General features: G+C 44.9%; 1 protein-coding gene across 11 annotated transcripts in view; it reads left to right on the top strand.

The window, feature by feature from the left end:
- The window catches only part of Ints10 (integrator complex subunit 10), a 53023-nt gene extending 35902 nt beyond the window's left edge, over positions 1-17121 (top strand). For 2 of the 11 annotated variants that reach the window (XM_039094348.2, XM_039094357.2), the window contains 10 exons: positions 1431-1587; positions 2675-2757; positions 4363-4515; positions 5040-5148; positions 8943-9022; positions 10304-10466; positions 11611-11704; positions 13644-13721; positions 14511-14588; positions 16732-17116. In XM_039094348.2, the coding sequence (XP_038950276.1) occupies positions 1431-1587; positions 2675-2757; positions 4363-4515; positions 5040-5148; positions 8943-9022; positions 10304-10466; positions 11611-11704; positions 13644-13721; positions 14511-14588; positions 16732-16888 (1152 nt within the window). In that variant the 3' untranslated portion in view covers positions 16889-17116. Of the gene's footprint in view, positions 1-1430; positions 1588-2674; positions 2758-4362; positions 4516-5039; positions 5149-8942; positions 9023-10303; positions 10467-11610; positions 11705-13643; positions 13722-14510; positions 14589-16731 lie in introns of those variants that run through there. The other 9 variants (XM_039094349.2, XM_039094352.2, XM_039094353.2 and 6 more) reach the window with 9 other exon arrangements.
- Positions 17122-17338: the final 217 nt, after the last annotated feature.

Raw genomic sequence — 17338 nt, 5'->3', positions numbered from 1 at the left:
TCTCATGCTTTTCAGAATGCTGTGCTGTCTTCCCTCAGGATCAGGGTTCTTTCATAAGTGTCTGACCTAGTTTGGAAGCAGAACTGTCTTTCACCTGTTGCACACTGTAGAATTCACTATTTATGATAGTACATAGCATCTTTGTTCACCACTATTTGCTGTGGAACAGAACTCTGATGAAATAGGATGGCCAGCGGTTAGATTTTGTTTGTGAAAAGTGTGTGTGTGTGTGTGTGTGTGTGTGTGTGTGTGTGTGTGTGTGTGTATGTGTGTATGTGTTTCTGAAGTGGACAAGTATGATAGGATAGATTCTCCAGGTACAAGGAGCAGCAGGACACTGAAGTCTGAAGGCCTTTAGAGGACACACGTGGGACTGAAGGCATGGCTCAGTGGTTAATAGTATTGCTGCTCTTCCAGGGGACTTCAGTCCCACCACCCACATCAGGTGACTCACAGCCATCTGTAACTCCAGCTCACTCTTGGCCTCTGAGAGCACCTGCACTCAAGCACGCACTCACATGCACCTACACATAATTAAAAATAATGAAAATATGTATGTATGGCTTTTTTAATTTTTAAAGAAAGGGAGCACCCAAGCGAGAAGGGGTCTTATGTGATATCAGCTGGGGAATAAACTGCTTCACTGAAACCTCTGTGCGCACTCTGATGATCTTGGTGTGGTAAAAAGCTAGGGACCATTTAGCTGGCTAGTGACCTGGTAAAGCGATTGATTTGGTAGAACAGCTGCCTGAAGACATTTTTAACAGCGTGAAGCTCAGTAACCTGTTTGACCTTGACTGTTGTGGCAGCACAGCTAGCCATGCCCGGTGACATTTGTGATAGTGGCCTCTCTCTGCAGTTCTCGCTTGTGTGTGATATGAAATGGGGAGTAGAAATCTTTCCTATAAATCAAAGAGGACATTCCCGAGTGGACACATGCAAATGCCAAACTCACGCCTCACAGCGGAGCTGAAGGTGGCATGGCTGTGGGCCGGGACATAGGTGCAGAGCGAGAGGGGCACGCGTGGGGAGGAGCTGGACGTCAGTTTATCTGCTGTGCGACAGACCGTTGTGAGGAACCAAATTAATTAATGTCACATTAAGAGAAGGAAACTGTGGCGAGCGCCACTTACGCATCCTCAGTGTAAGAGTCGCTTTGATTTGACTGTGATTAAATCGATGTGTTTGCATTTATAGGATTTTCTCTTCAGAAACCAACAAACTTAATTTTAAAGGTACACCTTGAGTACATGAGAATGTCAAGATGAAAATTATACATGGGTCATCAGAAATCAGTGTTAATTTAGAACGGCTGTGCTCATGTACTGTCCTTTGATATAAAAGCTGTAGAAAGTGTTCAAAAGGAAGAGTAAATGTTTCAGTTTAGGATTGCACTTAATCAATGAAGCACACTCTTCCCATCCCACAAGCAGAGCTCAGATGACGAAGAGTGTTCAGCGAAAGGCAGAAATCGGCACATTGTTGTCAGTAAGGCTGACCTCAGCAACTCCATCGAAGTGCTGGAGAGCTTCAAACTGGCCAGGGAGAGCTGGGAGTTACTCTACTCTCTGGAATTCCTTGACAAAGGTGAGTGTGTGCTAGTTGTCATCAGACTCTTAATGCCAGCTCTCACGGCTCTGAACCTGGTCTGGGCATTCACTCGTTTCATAGGTTCACTTGGTCAGGGAATTGATCAACTACTCTTCAGGGACCCACTTATCTCTGAGCCTGTACTAAACCGAGTGTTACCGTTGGGGTTGGGGCAGAGTGGGAAGGATGGTGTTTGGTTTCTCCCTGTGTTTATCACTCCCATCTACTTCATGCTCTGCCCCTTCTCCCTAAGCTGCCTGTGTTCAGCAGTGCAGAAGGCAGTGTGGGTTTTGTCTGCCGTCAGCACCATTACCTTGGAGAAGCGGGGAAAGCCTATTATCTTTCTTGAGACAGAGCCTCACTATGCAGCTCTGGCTGGCCTGGAACTTGCTATGTAGACCAGGCTGGCCTTGAACTCACAGAGGTCATCCTGAGTATAGGTTTGCTAGCCAATAGTTTTTGCTTTCCTATGAAAATGGGGCTCATTAATTTCCTGTTAGGCCAGGTGTCCCTATTGTATTGTATTTTCTAAGGAGATATAGCCTCAGTGTCTTTTGTTGTCTTTATTATTGTGGATATGTGGAAATTTCCTTTAGTCACAAATCAATCAAAGACAAATGGGCTAGTGCAACTACCTAAGACATTGTCTTAGAAAACAAAACAAGGTGCATGGGGGATGTGCGGGAAGGACACTTCTTGGCATATAATACATGCCTACGAATGCTGGTGTATAGAAACCCTGTGGGGTGGTCAGTGCATAAAGGTGAGCACCAACTGGCCTGATGACCTGGGCCCTGTAAGGTGAAAGGAGAGAACCCACTCTTGCTGCTGTGTTCTCCCTACCTGCGCTATGGTGCACACACACACCTCAGTATACTGTGTGAAAAAGGAGACCTTGCATGTCAGTGAGAAGTGTCCCTGGCTTTACTGCCTACCAGAAAGAAAGTCTAGAGCAGTGGTAAGAGGAACCATCCATCTCTTAGTAGAGAGTGTGTGTGTGTGTGTGTGTGCGCGTGTGTTTTCCCTTTGTTGTTTCCCCTCTGTGTTTACCAGTTTCGGTGAATGTACTTTTGGATTCTCACAGAATTTACAAGAATTTGTTTGGCTTGGAAGACAGACACCTGGCTATGGCTGAGAATCTTCCTCACAGATATGATCATCTACCAGGTAGGGTGGCAGGCATTTCCCGCTGCTCTGTCTGTGTGTGGTGGGGATGCTGCAAGCTGGTCGTAGTACAAGGGGTGCACTCTGCTTCCCTATGGCTAACCCACTGCTTCTCATCCTGGAGTATTCATGGTTGTGAGATTATAGTCCACGTTCATGTCCAGTGTCTCCCAGTGACACCTTCTTGGTGACTTATGTGTTCAGTCATGTTCCTGTTGTCCCTGGGTATAGAAGCAAGAACTCCCCCACACATATTAGTCTCCGCCCTCCTGCACATTGAAGATAGCATAAATAATTCTCAGTGTTTGTAACTAATGTTTTCCCATTTTTAAACACCTTACAGAACCTTAGGTTCCTTATGACATTTAAATAGAATTTGTTTACGTTGCTCTTCCACCGCCCACCTGCCCCTTTGTGCCCATCCACCTCCATCACCACAAAGCTCTGTTACCCTTCCTCCCTCCCTCAGCTCTTCTTTCCCTTACTCATGGTCCCCTTCTAGTCTAATGACCTCTGGCTGCACTTATACCGCATATGGGAGAGAGCACATAGTGTTTGTTTGTCTGAGTAAGGGTTACCCAAATAGTTTTACTTCACTAGAAGATGACCTACCTTCTCAAGCCTTCCCTCTGCTCTGCCACCGTCCAGCCTGCTGCACTTCCTGTAGCTTCCAGAGTGGGGAGAGTAGACAGTTGCTTCCCAGATGCTGACATGGACAGCTTGCTGCTTCTGTCCTTCGTAAGAAGTAATGAGCCGGTTCTGTAGAAATGGTGTATCTGAAAGGTGCTTCATTAGAAAGTCTGTGCTAGTTAGTGTGTGCATTCATGCCTTCGTGTGGAAAGCAGAAAACAACCGTGGCTGTTATCTTCCTCAAGGACTTGCATCTTGATTTTGAGACAGGATCTTTTACTGGCCCAGGGCTCCGCAAGACCCAGGAAGCCACCTGTCTCTTCCTCTTGAATGCATGCAACCATGATCACCTTTTCCACTCCCATTCTAGGGATCAAACTCAGGTCTCCATGCCTCTGGTGTAAACACTTTACTAGCCGAGCTATCCTCTAGCCTAGTTTGTTACTTTATTTACTTTAAGAGTTCAAGAAGTCTTTGTACAGTTCGCTCTCAGTATTGTAGGTCAGCACCTGCACGTTAAACCAAGTGTGGATATAATGTTTGAACAACAGATTGTGGCTCTCTGAAACCTGTGCAGCCTTTCACCTTGTCATTATTTTATAGTGTAGCATTTATTTTAACTAGTAAACTAGTGGTGATTGCAAGTGTATATGAGGGCATATACAGGTTATATGCAAACACTTTGGTATCTTATATTAGGGACGTGAGCATATCTTGGTGTCCTTGGGATTCCTGGAGCTAATCTGAGGATTCCTAGGGATGGCTGCTTCTAAACTTCATCTTACGTTAATTAGATTCTCTGGCTAAATCTCCCTCTCCTCCAGAGATGGTCATGTAAGTGCTTTACATATGCTTGCTGCTTCTTGCATAGTAAACTCAGGGGTGTGTGTGTGTGTGTGTGTGTGTGTGTGTGTGTGTGTGTGTGTGTGTGTGTGTGTGTTTTAATGTCAATGCTTTCTGCCTTTGTGTCTTTCCAAGGGTCAGTATAAGAAGGCAATAGCCAGTCTGCATCACTTAGCAGCTCTCCAAGGATCCCTTTCCCAGCCACAGATCACAGGACAGGGGACTTTAGAACACCAGAGGGCGCTCATCCAACTGGCAACATGTCACTTTGCTCTGGGGGAGTACAGAGTAAGTACTGGGAGGCTCAGCCGCACCCTCAAAGGCTCTATAGCACCCTGAGGTTTTTCCCCTGATTTTCAGGCCAGTGCTTCCTTGAGTTTGATTTTACCACGCATCCCTGTTGGTTAATTTGCTGCTGAAAATCACAGTGATCTTGTTTTACTTGGTGTTTCTATAGTATAATGTCCCTAAAATTGGGCTTTGGTATTATTTATTCATTGTTCTAAGTTTTGACACAAGGCATCATGTGTTCAAACTGCTACGTAGTTTAGAGATAGGCAATATATTTGTTTATCAGTATATACAAAGGGTATTTTTTAACAGTGAAGAATAGATTATTGTTCCCTCCATTTCATAGACTTGATCTGACTGCTTTCTCTGCACTCACTGGTGACCCCTGAACAGTGGTCATGGAGGACAAACCTCCATGCGCACAAAGTGCTGCCTCTTTGCTGTAGATGTTTGCAGTCGAACTTACTGGTTTCAGTTTAGCACTTGGGGTTAGTTAGTACCTGTGGCCTTGTCTCCTGCAGATGACATGTGAGAAGGTCCTGGATCTGATGTGCTACATGGTGCTCCCCATACAGGATGGAGGGAAGTCGCAGGAAGAGCCGTCCAAAGTAAAGCCCAAGTGTAGAAAAGGTACAATGTGCGGTGAGGCCTTACTCCTGGTCCACAGGGTTTCCGCACAGTTTGAGGGCCTGTGCTGAGACGTCTCACAGTTCCTAGTGAGGTCACCCACAGTGTGTGGAAAACTCAGGGCTTTGTCCTGTCGTTTACAAACCTGACTTCCACTTCATGACAGCTTTCCTGTGCTGCTTAGCACTGGCAAAGCTTAGGGGACTAATTGGCATGTCCCTTGGGCTGTCACTGGATTCCTCTGGGGACCTGATTCCATAATGCTTGAAAAAACTAATATGTAGCTAACAGTATAAATTTGCGCCTAAGAAGTACATATGTAAGTTAAATATAGAGAAAGTAGAAGAGGGAAATGATAACTAGAGCAGAGCCAACACAATAAAAAAAGAGGAAAATCAAGCTATTTCTGTGAAAAGATGCATAAAATTACTAGCATTCTAACAAGATTGATCCAGAAGATGGTGTCCACAAATTATCAATATCAGGTATAAAAAGGCAGTACCACAACATGCCCTGGTTACATCAGAAGAACAGTGAGGGAACAAGCTGTGAACAACTTTATGCCAAGAAATTAAAAGTCCTAGATGTAGTCGGAAAGTTCTCGATGAGCACAAGTTAGTTTTAGCAGACTAGGCAGAGGAGGAAACGTCTCGGTGCCACCTTTAACTGTAAAACTTGGAATGCTTCCTTCCATACAGAGGTTTGTTTCTCACCACTACAGGTCACCTGGCAGTAAGTTCTAGCCCATGCTCAGGCAACAAAGAAGAATGACGACATAGAAGTTTTACAGGGTTACCAAGCTGTATATAATGGTGCACACTTTTAATCTCAGTGCTCAAGAGTCAGAGCTGGGCCAGCCTGTTCTACATAGCAAGTTCCAGGCCAGCCAAGGTTAAAATCAGACCTTAACTCAAAAATTAAATAAAAGACTCTCCATGATACTCCCTTCGTAATTCACAGCACACATTTGCTTTTGTTTGTAGAAAAGCCTAGAGGACCTTCTGAAAGCTCCCAAAATTAATAAGTAAAATTTCTAAAACATTTCAATATGGAAAGCAATTAAATTTGTGCATGCTGCGAAGCTTTTAGAAAATGGACATGTTTGGTTAGGAGTTGAATGATGTTTAAAAAAATCGAGTATGTAGATTGAGAGACACGAAGGTCCTGCACACTGAATATGAGACACTTCTGAGAGGAAGGAGAGCAGCCTTTGGATGACGCCCTGTGGTTGCTTATCAGAAGACTCGGTCCTGGTAAAGTGCTGTTTCTCCCCCAAGTGGATTCATAGATTCCCTGTGATCCCAACCAAAACCCCAACAGGCACTTTTTAAAAGTAAGAACTTTGAGTATAAACGTTGAAATTTTGTATATGTGGAAGTACAATTCAGAATAGTGAAAAACAAAAAGAAGCCATTGTCAGCTGGTCACAAGATTTATCATGTAACTATAATTAGTAAGACAGTGGGCGCAAAATATAGGCAAAGGAAAAGCGGATCAAGAAATAACCAGCGGACTGCAGAGATGGCTCATAGTTAAGAGCTCTGACCTCTGCCAGGGTCCTGAGTTCAATTCCTAGAAACTACACGGTGGCTCACAGCCATCTGAAGAGGGATCTGATGCCCTCTTCTGGGTGCATGATGATACCACAGTCATGTATATTAAATGCATAAATAAATCTTTAAAAAGGAGAAGTAGACAGTCAGACAGGTCGAAAGATTCTCAGTGAAGAGAGCAAAGTGACTGAGTTGGGAGAGGGCTGGAGGAAGGGCCTTGGAATACATTTGAAGCAGTCTGTCCCTCTGACTATCGCTACCAGCTATCTCTAGAACAGAAACACAAGTGACTGGTAGCCTTGGCTCAGCCTGACATCAGGATCACAACTGTAAAGCTGTAGTGGGGTAGCATTGACAGAGGTGTGGAATAATGGAACTGAACAGAAAGCTGAAGATAAGGTTTTATTATGGTTCAGTGGGCGTAAAAGGCAAAATAAGAGACCCCCCACCTTCAGACTACACAGCGATATTTTCAGTTCTAAATTTTACATGTGAATTAAAACTTACAAACTTTTAGAAGTAATTATGAAAGAAAATCTTCATGCCTTCTAGCTAGAGAAGGACCTAGGTTACAAAGAGCACAGTGTCAGGAGATGTTAGTAAACTTAAAATGCCACCAGGAGACTGGTCAGAATGAGAAGGTAAGGCAGGGACTGACACAAGATTATGTAGCAACTAAAGACAATAAAAATGTGGCATCTGGAAGTTTCAGTAAGATCCTTCAGGTCAATAAAAACCAGCCAGTCTGTCTGAGAAGAAGTAAAGTATGGACAGTAGGTCAACAGAAACAGCTGCAATTGGACACAGACTGTTTGCAAAGCTGAGCATTTGAGACTGGCGTGGTTCTGCATGAACTGGACTGCAGAAACCAGGACTGTTCAGCACTGCTCCTGAGTGAGGGTGACGGAACACATGGTCCCTGCGCTTCGGAAAGTGAGTAAATAGGGAGCTGTCAGCTTTGCCAGGATGAGTGTCTCACCTCGTTACCCTGCTCTGAACCTCATCCCTAGCCGTTGCCTTACATCAGTGTTTCCAGGCTGGGTCATGAGTTCCAAAGAAAAATTCTTTTTGCTGGAATATCCCCCCTCTAGTTCAAAGGATAAATACTGAAAATGATGCATGTTTCATTTTAGATCTATCATGTGTTAGAGAGAATCCCTACGTATAAAAAGACATCTCCTTCTAGCTACTTCTTGCCTCTTGAGGAGAGGAAGATTTAAGAGATAAAGAGCACGGGCCATAATGAAAAAGATTGAGATCTTGATTTGAAAGTCATTGCTTAAAGTTTTTCCTACACGTACACATGAAGTCGTGTATAAAGGCGTTTGATCAAACATTGTGTTTAATAGTGAGAACACAGAACTCCCATGAGCCAGCTGTGGAATCTGTGACTGAATGACTCCCTTTCATGTATGTATAAACAACAGAATACCTAGTAACCCTGGAAATTCCTCATAGACAAACCTGAAACACAGAGGGTAGAATACAGAAGCCAGTTTGCAGAAGGTACATACGTTATGATACCATTTGACATAGTAGACTGAAAACATGCCAGACGTTTTTGTGTGTTGTTTGTAATTACAAATGTGCAGAAGCATCCAGGTTACATAGGAGTTGCAGGAACATGCACATTGCATAGAATAGTCGCCACACTAGGAATTGTGTCTACACCTGGAGCAGGAAATGAGGGTGATATCAAGGCCATATAAGAATCCCCTACGGTTTTATATTTGTATTTGTATTAAAATCTTGAAAAATTAAAGCCAGATGTTAGCATTTTGTAAAACTGAGAGACCAGGCTGGAGAGATGGCTCAGTACTCTTGGACCTAGGTTATGTTCCCAGCACCTCCAGGGCAGCTTGTAAGTTATCTGCAAAGCCAGCTCCAGGAGATCCAACACCGTCTCTGACCTCCACAGGTACTGAACACATGTGGTGCACATGTACGCAGACCAAGTATTTATACACACACAGAAGCTGAGTGACAAGCACATTGAGTTCGTAAGATTCCCTTTATATAACATTGTACAGATTTGAAGTATAGTAATTATTTGACAGAGTAGGAAAGAAAATTGAGAAATGAACTCTATAGAGATCAGAATCCAATGTCATGATTACAAAATGAACAGTTGTCGCTATCTCTCTAATTCTGTGACTGGTTATCCTATTGAGGGACATGTAAAACACGGTGGTCAGAACCGCTGTCTTTGGTGGTAGCGTTCACTGACATCTGGTCTTGCGGCAGGTTTGGATCTGAAGCTTCTGCCCTGTACCAGCAAGGCTATTATGCCGTACTGCTTGCACTTGATGCTGGCCTGCTTTAAGGTGAGCTTGAAATGGGATTCGCAGGAAGCACAGTCCCTCTGAATGCTCCTGATGAACGAACTGGCGTGATTTAAGGCCTTCATTCATACTGTGTTGTCCTTTTACAAGGCAAATGGGAAAAGCTCGTGGGCTAGGAATTAACAAGTGAGTTTTGGTTTTGTTTCTGTTTTGATTCAACCGCACTAGACAAAGGTGAGTAGAAAGTAAGCCACGTCCTTGACAAATGGTTGGGTAAGAAATAGTAGGGCAGGCAGACAAATTCCCTTCCCTGTGATGGTAAACCTTGATGTTGTGTATGTCAGAATGTATTAACTACAGAAGGAGGCAATATAAGTATTGGGGCTGCCCATATATGAGGAGTTAATTCTTTTAGAGATGAGGATCAGCACCATCAGAAGCCCAGTAGCACACTGGAAAAGCTCCAAGACTCTTAAAAATACCACAACCCTTGGCTAAAGTGGGATAGAGCCTTGGGGTCGTGGTGTAGCCATTTCAGTAGGCTTCTGTGCTAAAGGCAACTGTGCAGCCCTGCCTTGTGCAGTAGTCCCACACTAACCAGCACTATAGCTACCTGGAGCCTGAGAGGCCCTCTGGAGTGTGACTTTGTGCAGCTGCCCATGTCAAGCAAACCTTTGGGCCTGTCTGTAGCTTACACTTTACTGCTTGCCATCCTCCCTTCTTCCCAGCTCTGCCATCTCCAGCCCTTCTGTGATGGCTTCTTGCCCATCTTTCCACTCATATTGTCCCCCTTAAACGATGTCTCTAAGGATGAGGAGAAGGCTCAGTTGATAGAGTGCTTGACCCTGGATTCAGTTCCTGGCACTGCATATACTGGGCATAGTGGTGCACAACCATAATCCCAGCACTTGGGAAGTGGACTCAGAAAGATCCAAAGATAAACATGTCCTCAGCTAGCTAGCAGATGTAGGGCCGGCCTATGATACCTGAGACCCTGTCGCAAATATATTGGACAGTAACAGAAAATTCCTATTCTCTTCACTGTAGGAATCCTTAACCTTCCTTATCTCTGATTCTCAAACTCAAAAACTCCCAGTTTACCTGTTCATGTCTTGTCACCTGTGTGCAGCCTCAGAGCCTGGGGGCTTCTTTAGAATCCACCCTCCTTAGAAGAATATAGTGCCCAACAACAACAGTTTTATTGTCTCATTAATAATGGTTTATAGCATATACTGGCATGTGGCGCCCCTTTTTAGGAGGTGATATTTGATATGGCCTATATTTCCTGGATTTATTTCTTCTATATAAAACTTTGTCTTGCAGCTGAGAGCTTTTACAGACAACAGAGACGACATGGCACTGGGCCATGTGATTGTCCTGCTCCAACAGGAGTGGCCACGGGGAGAGAACCTTTTCCTGAAAGCCATCAGTAAGATTTGCCAGCAAGGAAATTTCCAGTATGAGAACTTCTTCAGCTATGTTACAAGTATCCTTCCTCTGGACGAAGCACTATTGCTTCTGAATGTTTAGCACAAGGACATCATACACTATGATCTATTCTCCTTTTACTATTTGTAGGGAGAGGAGGGGGAGAGGAAGGGGAGGGGGGAGGGGGGATTAGAAATGGAGCTGTGGCAGTTGCTTTGTAAAAGTCAAATGAAGTTTCAAAGCTATAGTTCAAGGAGCAGGACAGAAAGCAGCCAAGATGCCCACGGTTCAAGTAGCCTGAGTTCTTGGCCAGCCCAGAGCAGTTGGTTTAGCATAGACTTTGTTCTTTATCTGTGGAGTAAATGTCCCCTGTGGCCTCTCGTGGGACAGAGGCTGCCCCTAGGATCAGATGTTAGCACTGGCCTGCACTGTCACAGCTGCCTGCCAAAGGTCACTAATGAGGCAGAGTTGTTCCGTGGCTTGGGCAGCACTTGACCTCATGTTTGTAAGGGGAAGGACAACCTTTGAATGCAGGGTGCACACTGGTTTGGTGGCCTTCATTTCTTTGCTTTTCATAGTACATTCTCAAGTTGCAGGATATGTGTACTATGTCCCAGTGCCTGATCATCAGTTTTTATTATTATTTTTTTTAAGACTAATGAAAGTTACATAACTTTACCCAGAAGAATGCATCGTCTAGCATTGTGTATGGAATTCTCTGGATTCTCAGACATCTGAAAGACCTTGTCTGCTGGGTCTGAGGAAATAATCTTTGTCTAACTCATACTCTGTCAGCCAGACCATCCCTCCCAACTCCTACTATCTGCTATCTCTTATAATTTCTTACTAAGAAATTGCTTTTGTGGCCATGTGGGATCTGTTTAATTCCCTGTCTGGGAAAACCGTGTGCTAGTGCTTTCTAGTCCAATGGGTCTGAAGCTTGAGCACATGCAGTCCATGCAGGACATGGGTCTCGCACATGTCACATGTGATGTTACCATCCAGCCCGGCAGATCTCGTGCAGTGAGTTCGTTTTCACAGGGCAGTTTGATTAATGTAAAAGTCAGCGTCTGGGTCAGGAACTGACTATGGTTCTGAGTTGGGTGGTGATAAGCAGGCTCTTTGTCTGTTGAGAGCTGTTTCTTCACCTGGGAGAACAAGGCACCGTGTTACCTGTTGGTTGACCTGACTGTGGCCTGCAGACATTGATATGCTGGAGGAATTTGCTTATTTAAGAACCCAGGAAGGAGGGAAGATTCATCTGGAATTACTCCCAAATCAAGGAATGCTGATCAAGTAAGCAGATGATCCTTTGCTCTTCGGGGCTGTGTTCACCGTTCAAGTGCTGCATGACTGACTTGTAAATTTCTGTGCCTTTCAGAAATGTAAAGGGAAGGATTCCAAGCTGGTCTCAGTTCAAGGGTCCACTTGTTCTGGGTGTTTTTAAAACGTGCATTTCTTAGCTACATTTCTGGGGGAAAGTTGATGAAATTGGGATATTTTTGTTACTTTTGAAATTGTTTACTAGACAGCAATTTCTATATGTCTTTTCCTTTCCGAAATTTAGTATTCATTTTGGATCAGACATAAAGTGATTTAATTGAAAGAGGCTATGCCTGACATACTGGCTTGGGGGAATCTACAGGTTTTATTTAGAAACTGTCTTAAGCTTTTCTGAGCTTCCTCATTGCTTGTGCAGTACAAAGTGAATTAGCTGGTTCTAGTGCCTCCAAAACACACCTGTTCTCCAAAAACGATTGTGGAAGTGCATCCCCAGTGCGCCCTGAACCCTTAAGCTACTACAGAAACCCCAGGTTATCTTAGCTGAAGACATCAAGTTAGTGACCACTCGTGATGTGTAAATAGCTCATAAATCCGGCTTCTCTCCTCAGTCCACACTGCAGTTGGCTAATAGATCTTCTCTCCTGAAAAAGCCATGTGCACACTTCCCTCTTCGCTTCCCACATACTCAGTGTGTCTGTAAGTCAGTGTCAGAGACACACCAAGAGACTGATCCCAGAGCAGGAAGAATGCATTGCTGAGTCTGGAGACCTGCTTTGTCCCTCAGTTTCGGCAGAAACAAGTATTTAATTATTGAAAGCAGAAGTCCTTACTTTGCTCGGTCTTCGTAGAGTCTTAGGGGTGTTGGAGGAGAGAGGTAAGAAATGCTTATGTTGGATTTGGCCCATAGCGAGCATCCCTTCCTTAGTGTGCCCTTGCAGGAGTAGGGCCCAGTAGATCTGTCCTATAGAGTAGAAAGAAGACTGGGGGCTCCCCTCCCCATCCTATAAATGATATCACATGCCTTAAACAGTTCCAATGAAGAGCTAAGGAAATGTTCAGGAGTATACGGGGACCTTTGTAGATTAGGATGCTAAATTGAGTTGTCCTAGACATTGTCCCTTCCCCTAGTCCACTGACTACTTTGATTATGAACCAAAGCGTGGCAGATATAACTGCATGGTTCCAAGTGTTGTTATTCATATGTAAGAATAGGTTGCTTGTATATATGGAACCCCAGGTAACCCCTATTCTGTAGGGACTTCTAGGTTCTGAAATTGATTATGCTAGCATATCTTTAGCAAGGCTTTTTAGTTCATCAATAACCCACCATTCAAGTTGTCATACTACAGATAGTCTTAGAGCCAAACTCTCCCTAAAGAGGGTTGATCTGCAGAGGATTGCCACATAACTAAGGGAATGTCTGTGGCAATGTGAAGGAATGATCAACAGACTTCAACAGTTGAACTCAGACCTCACTGTACTGGGCCTTTCTCCTTTCCCCTTCTCTTGGTTTGAGCAGTGTTAACCTGCATATAGTCCCTAGGACATGGAATTTCAAGTGAGGACATAGCAGTCGCCCACATAATGTCACTGGAAGAGTTACTTGTACAAGGAGGCATCTATCCTGCTTTCCAAGGCTCTCCCACCTTGATTAACCTAACCAAAATTTCTTTGAACTTTCTATAGAAGCTAAGCTTCCTAAAATTCACAGTTGACTTGGCTTGGACAAAGGACTAGGGATTGTTAACTAGTGATCTGACCTTGTAGGAATGTTCTCTGTGAGGTCTTAATATGAGTTTGAAATCTGTATTTCAGATAATCTATACCTAAGTGACACCAAGAGAATCAAACTGCATAAGACAGAGCTTTGACTGACTGAGGTGTGATTAGACTCTTGAATAAAACTATCTATATTCCTTTTCCCTTTGGGTTCCAAACAAATTCTCTGAAGCCATTGCAGACCTTTTGGGTGGTCCCTCCAGATGAGTGGCAGAGATGTTGTGAGCAGTGTACCTCTCCTCCCCTTGGGGTAAGGTTGTGAGTCCGTCCTAGTTGTAGCATCTCGGATGCAAGCAGGTACAGTACAAATATCAGGCACTTGGTGCCAGGCCAAAAGGAGGCATAAGTTCTTCATTTGTTATATAGATATGTTATTCTGATTTGTGTTAAATTAGAGAAATGTTCCTATGCTGTCCACAGTACCATAGCTTCATTAGATTGACTCAAAATGGAAAAAAAAAAAAAAAAGATGTTCTCTGGGGTGACAACCAGCTAATGTGCTAAATCTTTATTACAGAATTCTGCAAAGTCATGGTTCCCAGCCTTGTTTCCCCCCCAAATCTGAAACTCACCCTTTCTTTATTGAAAACATTACCAGCCCTTCTGAGCCCTTTTTGAAGGGCCTCTCAGCTCAGGGCTTCAGTCCTGCCACAGGTGGATAGCCAGTGTCTCCAGGCGTATCCTGGACGCTTGGGCATGAGAAGAGTGAGTGAAGGAGGCTGGATTTTGAATCAGACCTTCTCAGATGTTCCCCTCCCCACTCCCATCTCAGCTCCCTCTTCCTCACTGATCTAAATCACACGTGGGCAGAGCTCTGGGACCAGCAGCCAAGATGCCTCTAGACTGGCACCAGCAGCAGGTGCGGTGGGCCCCAGCTTCTCCCAGTCCCTGAAGACACACCACGGCCAGGTGCTTGTGGAGGTTAAAGTTTCTGTACAGTCCGCTTCCAGTCTCGTGTATCTTCTCCGGAGTGTTGTTTTTGCAGTGCAGGGTGAGCTGGTGTGGGTGTTTGAATGCTGCTGTTTGCTGTTTTTTAAAGGCCTTCTAGCCCTCCCATGGGGTTACTGCAGCAGGAATTCTTACCTGTGCTTCAGCCCAGCATACAGACTGCTGACAGGTACCAAGTGGAAACACCTGCTCATAGTGTGCTGTTCGTCCACATGTTCCCGCCCATGGTTTTCAGCTCTTTGTCCCTCGGTGCTCTTTTTCATGCTTTATTTATTTGTTTTTAATTTGTTCTGCATCCCTCGGCAAACCATCTGGTTGTAAATATTGTAACATGTTTAATTTTTTTTCCATGAGTTACCAGTGTGTTTGTGTTGAATATAAAAATCATTATGGATCTGGGGAGGGAACCAAGTTGATAAAACTGTATTAGCGATAAGTGATAAGTGAGTATTAGAGGAAGTGCTAAGCTGCGATTCTGTTTTGATAAAATGGAAGGGTTTGGGTCATGAATATTTAAGGACGTTGACATACATGTGCCACAAGTAAACTTTGATTAGATTGTAGATTTCCATATTAATGATCAGGGCTTTCTTTTTTGCTCTAAACAGACATTCACACAGTCTTTCCCTGCCTTGAAGTTTCAGACCTTTCCTTTCTGAACTGGCAATATTTAATAAGCTAAAATGATGCCATTTATTAGTCTAGAGACCCCTGTTCTTAAGCCAGACGACCTAGTTAGATCCATGTGCCACTCGACTCCAGGGACACAGCTGCCATGCATCGTGCTAGCGTGGACATCACACCATGCACTTACTCAAACCTCCATGCTGCACACTCAGGGCTCGGCGCAGTCAGTCACTGCGTGTGGAGCACGTCTGTAGCTGACATCATCCAGAGTTGTGTTACTGTTGGTGTGTGGGAACAATCCCACTGGACCATGACAGGCAGACACTTGATTGTGTCTTTTGTAGTGTCAGGGAGGATTTGTCCTCTGTCACATGGCCTGCAGATGATTGTAACTTGTACTTGGCTCACTTTTGGGTTGCAGCCCAGGGACCCAGCTTAGCAGTATCTCAAGGCACCATGGAGCAGCGTGCATCAGTCTGTGCCCAGCAGGACCCGACCCTAACCCTCAGAGACAGCCAGCTGAGTTAACCAGCCAGACTTGAAATGTCCACGCAGAACTGTGTTTCCTTGTGGCCCTGCTGCCTCCCCAAAGCCCTTTAAAGTGTCGGGCTATTGCACAGTGGGTTCTTTTCAGCAGTCTACACAGCCAGTCTCACCTCGGCGCTGCGGGGCCACGCTGTGGGGCTGTGCCTGCTGCCCACTTGCTACAGAATAATGGGGTGTAGAAGAACAAGCATCTAGAGTGATAGCCACAGCCTCAGTTTTCTCACTACTTAAAAACTTTGTGACTTGGAGGAGAGTCAGGGAATGGGGAGACAGAGGTAGCTTTCGTTTGTCTGAAATTGTCACATTACCAAACCAGCAGCCAAACTCCTCTGTTTGTGGCTGAGTCCACTGAGTTTGCTGGACTTTTCTTTTCCTCTGTTCATTTTGTTGTCCTTATTTCTGGGGTTTTGTTTGTCCTTTCCCGTCCTAACGCACGGCTCTTGGGGCACAGTTAGACACCTCTTGGCTTTTGCTCCCGCTAACCCACCCACAGGTGAGCAAGCACACGGATAGCTCTGCTCTTCCTGAGCCTCACAGGCAGTGACTGCACCTCTCCAACCTGTGACCTGTTCTGTTTCAGGGCCCCAGGGCCCTACTTTTTCTACAAGAGTCTGGATGGACACGGCACTCAGAGGACCTGCCCTGCCCTGGCTCCCTGGGCATAGGCCTACACGCACCCAGGGACCCCAGGGCTGTGTAGAGGCCTGAGCTTCTCTTCACCCAGCAGCCATGGAGGAAGGCCTGCCACAGAGCCCCTTGGTGACTAGGACATGCTTCCCTCCTCCTGCTGTTGTCTCTGGTCTGGTCTCCTGTACAGTGAGGCCGGTGAAAGTGGAATCTTAAGCTCCCCAGGGCACTGCATTGTGTGAGCTTCAGGAGCTCAGAGGCGAAGCTGGTGACATTTCACTTACCATTTGGCTGTGTAAAATGACCCAGTCTAGGGCAGGAAAGCTATCTGCCTAGGATTGAGACTGAGAAGAGTGGTCAGGAGTGGTTACCTGGTTGCAGCTTTTCTTTTTAAATTTGGTGTAAATGCGTGACTGCACTTAGCTGTGAGGCAGGTTGATTCCTACCCAGGTAACACTAGGTCATGGTACTGCTTTGAACCATAGTCTCCTCTTTCCTTTTGCTGACCTCAGGCACCACACAGTCACTCGAGGCATCACCAAAGGTGTGAAGGAGGACTTCCGCCTGGCCATGGAGCGCCAGGTCTCCCGCTGTGGTGAGAACCTGATGGTGGTCCTGCATCGCTTCTGCATTAATGAGAAGATCCTGCTCCTGCAGACTCTGACCTGATCGACCTCCCTCCTGGCCACCAGCAGCTCAGCTGGGACAAGCGCTGCCAGACCAGGGCTGGGGAAGAAGGAAGACACCAAGTTCTAACTCCCTTAGTTGCTTCAAAGTTATCCCAAGAGTTAGGGAGTTGTTTCTATTTTTAAGACTTCGGGTTTTTTAATTTGTACAAAATAAGAGTCAATCCATTTTGTAAATAAAAATCCTAAAAGTTTGAAGTTTGGAAAAAAACCTTAGTATCAAGTAGGGTGCATTTGTTTTATTTTTCTAATCATATGGCAAGGGGGCAAAACTCCAACACAGTTGAATGGAGGGATGACGTTTTTATACATTTACATAACGGATTATGTCTTCCGTGACCTCAGGTGTGTTTGTATTGAGATGCTTTGGTAAGTATTACACAGCAAGATCACGGTGACCTTTCATTTTATGCAAAATTGGACTGGAGCCTGT

The sequence above is a fragment of the Rattus norvegicus genome, chromosome 16, assembly GCF_036323735.1.
Source record: "Rattus norvegicus strain BN/NHsdMcwi chromosome 16, GRCr8, whole genome shotgun sequence".
NCBI lineage: Eukaryota > Metazoa > Chordata > Mammalia > Rodentia > Muridae > Rattus > Rattus norvegicus.
Note: the sequence above shows the minus strand (reverse complement) of the source record. Positions and strands in the feature narration are given on the sequence as shown.